At 44.8% G+C, this 9,676-nt stretch overlaps 2 protein-coding genes across 2 annotated transcripts; both read left to right on the top strand.

Moving 5' to 3' along the window:
- The first annotated feature begins 71 nt into the window (after positions 1-71).
- mterf4 (mitochondrial transcription termination factor 4) lies at positions 72-2,598 on the top strand. The gene is made up of 4 exons (XM_079284363.1): positions 72-111; positions 435-873; positions 978-1,162; positions 2,028-2,598. Exons 1-4 carry the CDS (start codon positions 85-87, stop codon positions 2,418-2,420), a joined length of 1,044 nt encoding a protein of 347 aa, XP_079140489.1. The 5' UTR covers positions 72-84; the 3' UTR covers positions 2,421-2,598.
- A 2,506-nt stretch (positions 2,599-5,104) lies between these two features.
- On the top strand, positions 5,105-6,061 carry LOC306788704 (putative G-protein coupled receptor 148; the record flags this gene model as incomplete). The annotated part of the gene is made up of 1 exon (XM_079284308.1): positions 5,105-6,061. The coding sequence occupies one exon, from the start codon at positions 5,105-5,107 to the stop codon at positions 6,059-6,061; it is 957 nt and encodes a 318-aa protein (XP_079140434.1).
- Between the last annotated feature and the right edge of the window lie 3,615 nt (positions 6,062-9,676).

Raw genomic sequence — 9,676 nt, 5'->3', positions numbered from 1 at the left:
CTTCTCATCATTCAAGCGGAACATAGCGGAACCTTTATCCTCTGACGAGGCTGAACGACGGAAGTATATGTCCGACGGACAAGCATGGTTACCCGATTTGCTGCACGTCAGGTGAATCTAAATTCTTGAAAACATTACACTATTAATATTTCGCCAACTTAAAACGTTATTACATCGTAAAACGCATGACTCGCATTCTTAAAACATGTCGAAGAAACTACTGACAGCCCTCATACTTCCGCTGTAACCTTCATGTATGCTAACTTATGCTAACAACATCTTCGCTCATCTAACGTTAACGTTACTAAACGCCACTTGTGTGATTGCCCCACGGCCATAACAGCGACCGTTGTCCTGTCCTGACTGTTAAACCATAATGCAGGGAACAAATAACGTTTGAGCTATATATATATTTATTTATTGATTTTCCACAGGTTCTTCGGTGGACCAGGTTAAATGCCACCACCTCTGTATTCAGTCCACTTCAGTTTGGAAGATGTCTCCTCCAGCGTCTATGCACCGGGTGCAGATTGTTCTGTTCCTCCAGCAGCCACAACGCTCTGCGGTCAACGCAACACAACCACGAACTCGGTCCTCAACCCAGGGAGCCAGTCCCAGAGCTGTCCCTCCGCTCTCTGGTTGATATGGGATTCACAGACTCCCAGGCAGAGCAGATACACGAAGCCACATCCAAACTCAGAGGAGGAAGTGCTGCCCAACATGCTCTGTCAACCCTCACGGCTCTGTTTGTCTTGGGCCTCAATCCTTCCAGTGTGCTGAAACTGCTGGAGAAATGTCCTGAACTTTACACAGTCAAAGAATCACAGCTCCAGCAGCGCATGGGCAACATGCGGAAATTAGGTTTAGTCGAAGGTGAGTTGATGATCTTTGGTGTATTTACTTCATGCTTGATATTAATGGGTGCTTTGTATGATTATCAAACCAGTATTTTTCCTTCTATCCCCCTCCCCTGTTAGGCAGTCTCCAGAGAGTGGTGTCCCATTACCCCCAGATCCTGACCGTGCCTGTGAAGACAGTCAAAAGTGTGGTGGTGCTCCTCAGAGAGAAGTGCCAGTTTACCGTCCAGCAGGTCACAGACATCCTCAGAGATTGTCCGGCCGTAGTCTTGGAAAACGTGGGTCAGCTGGAGTACAAGTTTCAGGTTGGCATTTTTGGTCATTCACAGATTCCAGCTCCTCTGTTCTAGATCATTGGGTTTTGTACTGGATACACCAGGAAATTTTAAGACTTTGCATCGACAGATGGGCCTGATTTTATTTTTTTTATTCCGACATTTTATTGAATAAATGATGCTATGCTGAATCAAAATCCGAAACAGTCATGAGTTGTAGGCCTAACAATTGTGCTGTTCTTATGGTAGATGGCGTATTTATTGACTTCCTCAAAGCTTAACCAAACATCACATCAGGGGTCACAGTAGTAAAAGACAACCCTCTTGCTCTACACATAGCCTTTGTTTCTACAGTACAATGCAATACGCACTATTTACTTTTCCACTTGGCGTACAAGAAATCAACATACTTTATTGTTTCGCTCTAACAGGCAATGATACAAGACCTGTTCCTGTTTCATTGCCAGCCACAATTTGATTACCCTTTTTTCCCTCAGATGTGAGCAGCACATCCATTTCCTTTCAATGTGAGACGATGGTGTCAATCAACAGCACACTCGAAACCAAGCATCTTTAGTATCCATACTGACTTTTTTTAGTCAGTGAACACTTCATTCTCTAAACCTGCTTAGTAGATTGGAATTTGGATGCTGGTATAGTACTCCCTCTGGTGGCCATACATGAAGTGGGAACAGAACATTAAGCCACTAGTAATCTGACATATGCCATGTAGCCATATGTCTGTTGGGTTACTTGCTATTCTACTTACTAAATACATCGTATCTGTACGACTAGTATTATAAATTATTATTTGAGGTTATCTTTTGTTGCTTTTTTTTGTCGTTCCAAAGCGATTGTTGTTTGTGACAGCATGCGCTGACTCTTCTCGCCACAGTACGTCTACTTCCGGATGGGTGTCAAACAGGCGGAGATAGTGAAGTCCAGGCTGTTTCGTTTCACTCTGGACGAGGTGCGCTGTCGACACTGTTTTCTGGAGCGCAGGGGCCTGTATCAAACCCCAGACAAGAAAGGCCAGACGGTCATCCTCAACCCCAAACTGGACGGCATCCTCAGCGTTGACCAGGACGCCTTCCTCGCACATGTTGCCAATGCGCCAGCAGAGGAGTATGAAGTATTTCGGAGACTGCTGGCAAGAGAATGGCAGGAAGAAGAGCGGCATTATGGCAGCATTGAAGCTGATAGTGGTGGTGATGATGATGATGATGATGAGGAGGAGGATGAGGAGACTGGAGGGAAAGGTGGATACAGTAAAAGGAGAAAAAAATGACAGAGCCCTGTGGGAGGACTGAGAGAACTTGTTTAAAGAGGAAGTTGCACGATAAGAGAAAATTGCATACCCGATGGTGATAAATTAACCAATAAAATGTTTCCTTTTATCTGTTTGTTGAACTCAAGTTTGTCAGTGCTGTAGAAAATGCTTATCTAAAACACACATGGAAACAATGTCTCTGTCACTGTTACCCAGCGCTTGTTCTTTTTTGTACCGTACTACTGACAGATTGGACTGTGAGAACCCTCCGGTTTGAAGTTGATCAAGATGTAATGATGTCGGTGTGAGGTTGATGGATGACGACTTTGTATGGATGAGTTACAGCTGTGAGGCGTGGACATTGTCTCCCATATAATCTTTCCACGGTCAAAATAAGTTTGTGGCTTTGCTTAAGTTACCCCAGAAGTTAAAGCAATTTCACAGAAAATGTGAATCTTATCAATTTAATCTCGATAGCTTTCAATGAGTCAAAAAACTGAAAATATAACTAGTGGGTAGGAAACACTGATAAGGTGGCAACATGAGGAATAGCTGGTAGGATGATAGCCCCTCCCTGTTACTATGTGACTGGCAAGTGGCTGGAGCTTTCTCCATCCCTATATTATCTGTATGAGTCAACAAAGAGGACATCAGATAAGGTCAGCGGGTGAGATGGGTCGAACAAGACCTCCATTGATTTTTAGAAGCGCAAAGCCTAATGGACGTGTAACACAGAGGTCTTTAATGTTCTGGACATAAGGTAAGAAAACTGACCTTTGGCCAGTCAATAATTTGTCAATAAGTGCATCTATGCAAAGTTTGAACAGAACCAACTGATTTTCTGTTTTTGTCTCGAGTGTTAAGAGTATTTGTAAGCATTTAGTGGGGTGGCAGGAGCATAACTATCAGGTTTGTATACAAAAAAAAACGATTTAATTCTGATGCCCGTCTGAAAGTGTAAGGAAATGTATGTAATACAATTCCCTAAAATATTGTTTCATCCAAACTGCAGTCCAACTGAAGTCAATTGTAACTTTAAAATAAATGTGAAATGTACATCTTGTAATGTTTCATGTTACATTGAGTTAATTATTTACAACTTAATTTGCATTTTCTTTCATTTGCAACATACCGTTTGAGGGGTACAGACCATCACTATATATATTTGAATTTTTGGCCTCATTTCCCTAGTCCTTCGGACGATAAATAACCAAGAGGTGCACCACAAAAGATGTATCAACGTCTGAGTCAGCCAAGTGACAAATGAGTTAACAAATGTATACATTACAGGTTTGCCCAGCCTGCAATCCTGAGATCCTGAATCTAAAATATGGGTAACACTTTATAACAACTACACACCATGAAGCATTAGTTAATTATGAGTAAACACTTAATTCATCATTCATAAAGCATTGTTCCTACAATAATAAGTCATTAGTATGCAGCTCAAAACAGTTGTAAATGTTTTATTCTTGATTAATAAGCCTGTCTATTATGTGTTTCATTATTGTGTTTTCATACTTTATAAATGATGGATTCCCCATTTGTAAATGAAGTATTATATATTTTACAAACCAATTATTCAGGAGTTGTAGATGATTAATAATTTGTAAAGTGTTAATAAATGATGAATAACTTATTTAGATGTACATTATTCATGCATTTATATATATATATATATAATGATTTAGATATGCACTAATGGTTAGGGACTATGTTAATATATGCTTTATAAACGCATATTAATACTGCAATTCATGATTAATTCATGATTTATTAAGGTAGTTACTACTCGTTAGTAAAGTATTTTGTGTGACCTCATCTAAAGTGAGGACTATTTATGCCTTACAAAGCATTTATAAATGACATTGAAAGGCCAGCAGTGCCTCAAAACACATAGACACAACACAAAGTGATCAAGAACATATTAATATTCATTGCAAGATGCAAACAATATACCACTGTTAAATACAAACCTCTCAGCCATTAATTCATGTAAGAAACACACAGAGAAAGACATTCTCCTTCAGGAGAACATGGCTGGACACAAAACATTTGTAAATATACGATTAGCGCTAACCAGGAGCTTTGCATATTAGTTTATATTTATTGATTTAATTATTCATATTCATTTCATGCCAAGCATATCGATCTCCACTGTCCGTACTTTTCTTCAGCTGCATGTCCCGATGGCAGCCGGCCGAATCTGCTCATTGTTTGCAATAATCTTATTAATCATCTACTCCTGAATAATTGGTTCGTAAAATATATAATACTTCATTTACAAATGGGGAATCCATCATTTATAAAGTATGAAAACACAATAATGAAACAGATAATAGACGAGCTTATGAATCAAGAATAAAACATTTATAACTGTTGTTATGAACTGCATACGAATTAATTATTATTGTAGGAACAACGCTTTATAAATGATGAATTAAGTGTTTACTCATATTTAACTAATGCTTCATGGTGTGTAGTTATTATAAAGTGTTACCAAAATATGTATATGAAATAGTCTCTATACACCTTACTGCTTATTTGGATGCATTTACATGCTTGCATTTTGAAGGTGGTCCACTCTGTTGACTTAAATTCATGATATTTTCATTAACAGGAAGTTGCTGGAGGAAGTAGTCAACACATCGTAAAACACACCTCAGTGGGAGCATTTGTGACTCCGTAGCTGAAAAGACAAAATGACGTCATCGACGCTCATTTCAAACCTCACACAGAAATGGGTGGAGAGCGTGCTGAGGTGGCACCTGGATTTGTTTTCCATCCCAGCCACAGTCATCACTCTGGCCACCTTGCTGGCCGACCCCGTTCTCCTGACATGCATTTTCCTGTCCCGTACCCTGCGTCAGGAGACGCGTTACCTGCTGATGGCCAACACCCTGACGGCGGACATGCTATTCCTCGTCCTCAACCTGGCCATGGTGATCTGTAACGCCACGAGAGCTCAGATGTCCTGGCTGGTCTGTCAGTTGATCACAGCCGTCACCGTCACCACCTACAGCTGTGCCATCCTCACCATCACCCTCATGGTGGTCGACACCTACGCTGCGGTTCGCTGGCCCCTCCGTTACCATGACCTCCTTCCACCTGCCCGCACCCACCGCATACTGCTGGGGGTGTGGGTGCTGGCGGCCCTGTACCCTCTCAGCCTGGTGATCATGATGGAGGTGGAGAGGGAAAGCTCGCACGAAAGGGTGCCTGTGTGTCTGGTCCTCATCTCCCTTGGCTTTATTCAGGACAAGAACATAGGGGGGATCCACGTCTACTTCCTCGTAACTGCGGTCATCTGTGCCGTACTCATTTGTGTCTGCTACATTCGGCTCTACATGGTAACAAGGACCCAGGGCATCTGGCAGAGCCGCTTCTCCAGGGCCCGGGTCACACTGCTGGCTCACGGGGTCCTTCTCCTGCTCTACTTTGCCCCCGGCTTTGCTTTCATCATGGAGCTCTACCTGTTCCAGAGGAAAGGCATAAGTCAGGATCTACGCGTGTGGGTCAGCACAGTCAATATGTGTGTCTTCATGTTGCTGCCCAGGGCGTTCGCTCCATACCTGTATGGGCTGAGGTACAGGGAGATCTCTGACACTCTGATGCAGTGGCTGCACCAGCACAGGAGACTCAGCCAGACCACAGTTTGATGAAGACACCTGCAAACTGTCCGTTATTCAAATTTCTTTCATGGAATTGATTGTGATGTACATATTTTCAGTTTTCTCAGTTGCCCTCCAAAAAGACAAATATGTAACTGCAAGAATCAAAATGCCCTCCTGTGCATTTATTTTTAATTTGACTAGCCATCAAAAAAAGAGTCTATTTTTACAATATAATGTTTGTTGGTGTATATTGTCTAAATGCTGTTTCAAAACTCTCCCCAAATTCCAAATTTGGCCTACAGCTATCATATTTAACAACACTGATTGTAAAACACCATGCGTAATTTGTGTCTAAATTTAGAACAAAACTCCTCCTCAACTCAAATTCCAATGTCCTCTGTGTTCTCAATGGCAGCTACAGCCCTGGTCGCTGCCCAGTAAAATGTAAATTGGTTATTCAACATCCCTGCCAACTGTAGTCTTGTGATAATAATAATAATACGAAGGAGAAGAAGAAGAATAAGAAGAAGTAGGAGAAGAAGAAGAAGAAGAAGAAGAACTATTTTACTACTGTGTGGATCCAAATGAGAATATGCTGAACTTCCTTGCTTTCCAAGTGTATGTCTGTGTTGAGACAATTTGAATCACCTTTTTTTATTGTTGAAGTAAATAGTACAACCAAAATATGTATTTCATCATCAGCATTATTATATCATATAAAAGCCACTCAGCCTCAATTTTATGACCATACTGTGGTAACAAAGCACTCAACTCCATTTGCCCTCAAAGCCGTGTTTGTCTAAAACTGGTTGTCCATTAACAAATGGCTGAATGATTTTATGTATGATACATGCCACCTCCTCTGTATTCAGTCCACTTCAGTTTGGAAGATGTCTCCTCCAGCGTCTATGCACCGGGTGCAGATTGTTCTGTTCCTCCAGCAGCCACAACGCTCTGCGGTCAACGCAACACAACCACGAACTCGGTCCTCAACCCAGGGAGCCAGTCCCAGAGCTGTCCCTCCGCTCTCTGGTTGATATGGGATTCACAGACTCCCAGGCAGAGCAGATACACGAAGCCACATCCAAACTCAGAGGAGGAAGTGCTGCCCAACATGCTCTGTCAACCCTCACGGCTCTGTTTGTCTTGGGCCTCAATCCTTCCAGTGTGCTGAAACTGCTGGAGAAATGTCCTGAACTTTACACAGTCAATGAATCACAGCTCCAGCAGCGCATGGGCAACATGCGGAAATTAGGTTTCGTCGAAGGTGAGTTGATACCTGAGAGTTGTACCCTAGGAAGGAGACAGATGAAGAGTGGAATTCCCACTTCTCCACCTTAACGAACAGAGAATTCTCAAGGAGGCATTGAAGGACTGCTTGGACATGGTGAATGTGCTCCTCCCGGGACCTGGAGAAAATCTGAATGTCGTCCGGGTAGACGAACACATGCCTGTTTAACATGTCTCTCAGCACGTCATTAACTAGGGCCTGGAAGACGGCTGGGGCATTGGTGAGACCGAAGGGCATCACCAGGTACTCGTAATGTCCAGTGGCAGTGTTGAAAGCTGTCTTCCACTCGTCACCCTCCCGGATCCGGAGCAAGTGGTCGGCGTTGCGCAAGTCTAGCTTGGTGAAGATGGTGGCTCCCCGTAGCAACTCAAAGGTAGAGGAGATGAGTGGGAGTGGGTCGCGTTTTTTAATGGTGATGTTGTTGAGTCCCCTGTAGTCAATGCAAGGCCTCAGTGACTTGTCCTTCTTCCCCACGAAGAAAAACCCAGCACCAGCAGGTAAAGAAGAGGGGCGGATGATCCCAGCAGCTAGAGAGGAATTTATGTACGCCTCCATGGCCTCTCTTTCAGGTGCAGACAAGGAATACAGGCGACCCCTGGGTGGAGTGGTGCCTGGTTGCAGGTCAATGGCATAATCGTAGGGGCAATGTGGAGGCAGAGATGAGGCCTTGGCCTTATTGAATACCTTCTGATAGTCATGGTGTTCAGTAGGCCCCCCTGACAAGTCTGAAGCAGAGCTGGAACAGTCTGATTGCTGGGGTGCAGCAGCTTGTTTCAGGCAAATCGGGTGACAGGATGAGCTCCACCCCAGGATAACTCCTGTTGCCCAGTCTGGGGGTTATGGCAGCGGAGCCAGGGGTACCCCAGGATTAGTGGATGCTGGGGTGCCCGCAGTATAAGAACCTGTATGTCTCATGGTGGTTACCAGACAGGAGCATACAGACTGGCATGGTCTGGTGAGTCACTGTCCCCAGTAGGTGACCATCCAGGGCGCTGGCAGGAACAGGGCATGGCAGAGGTACCCGGTCGATACCCAGCTGAAGGGCCAGATCCTCATCAATGATGCTGTTGTCAGCACCAGAGTCAATGAAAGTAGCGAGGGTGTGGGATCCATTATTGAGCAGGAGCTGAACGTGGCACAGGGGTCTTTGGTTGGAGGAGAGTCTTTTGGTTCGGCTCACCAGTACATCCCCCACCACTGATGAGACGTGCCCTTTGCTGGGCACCGGGATATAAAGTCACCAGCCTGGCCACAGTACAGGCAGAGATTCCCTCGGCGGCAGCGTTCACGCTCCTCTGGAGTGAGGCTGGTGGGCCCAACCTGCATGGGTTCAGCGCCCCCAGGTTGAGACCCTGGGGTGATGCTGGTAGCTGCTGGAGGATCTCGAGACTGGGTGGAAGAGCAGCGATCTGTCTCCTCCTTGCGTCGCTCCTGTCGCCTTGCCTGGATGCATCTATCCACTTGGGAAGTCAGTTCAACGAAGCCATCCAGGACGGAAGACAAATCAAAAGAGACCAGTTCATCTTTAATATATTCTGCTAGTCCAGCCAGAAAGGCGTCACACTGAGCTGCAGAGTTCCAGTCACTAAAGCGTGCTCTAGTGCGAAACTCAATGGCATAATCAGCAACTGTCCGGTCTCCCTGGCGCAGATCCATAAGTCCCTCGGTAGAATCAGGGCCCTTGGAGGCTGCCCCGAACACTTTGCGTAGCTCAGCAGAAAAAGCCAGGAAGGAAGAGCAGGCTAGTGTTTGCCTCTCCCATTCGGCATTGCTCCACAGTCGTGCCCTGCCTGTCAGGTGGTTGATAGTAAAGGCTACCTTAGCCTCCTCTGAGGCAAACGTGTAGGGCTGCAGGGAAAACAGGATGGAGCAGTTTGTGATGAATGGGTTGCAGCCCTCAGGTTCTCTAGCGTAGCACTCTGGGGTGCCCACACGGGGCTCATGTGCTGGAGCAGGCGTCAGAGGGGCAGGAGGAGGAGCTGAAACTGCCTGCTGTTAGCTGTTGGACCTGAGCGGCTAACGCAGCAAACGCCTGCTCGTGGACTGCTGCTGACTGACGTCTCTCAGTGGCGGTGTTGGCCATCAGTGCCTGTGAGGCGTGAACATTGTCTCCCATATAATCTTTCCACGGTCAAAATAAGTTTGTGGCTTTGCTTAAGTGACCCCACAAGTTAAAGCAATTTCACAGAAAATGTGAATGTTATCAATTTAATCTTGATGGCTTTCAATGAGTTAAAACAAAAAATACAACTAGTGGGTAGGAAACACTGATAAAGTGACAACATGAGGAATAGCTGGTAGGATGATAGCCCCTCCCTGTTACTATGTGACTGCCAAGTGGCTGGAGCTTTCTCCATCCCTATATTATC

Source organism: Melanostigma gelatinosum (genome assembly GCF_949748355.1).
Source record: "Melanostigma gelatinosum genome assembly, chromosome: 15".
In the NCBI taxonomy this organism is placed as follows: Eukaryota; Metazoa; Chordata; class Actinopteri; order Perciformes; family Zoarcidae; genus Melanostigma; species Melanostigma gelatinosum.
Note: the sequence above shows the minus strand (reverse complement) of the source record. Positions and strands in the feature narration are given on the sequence as shown.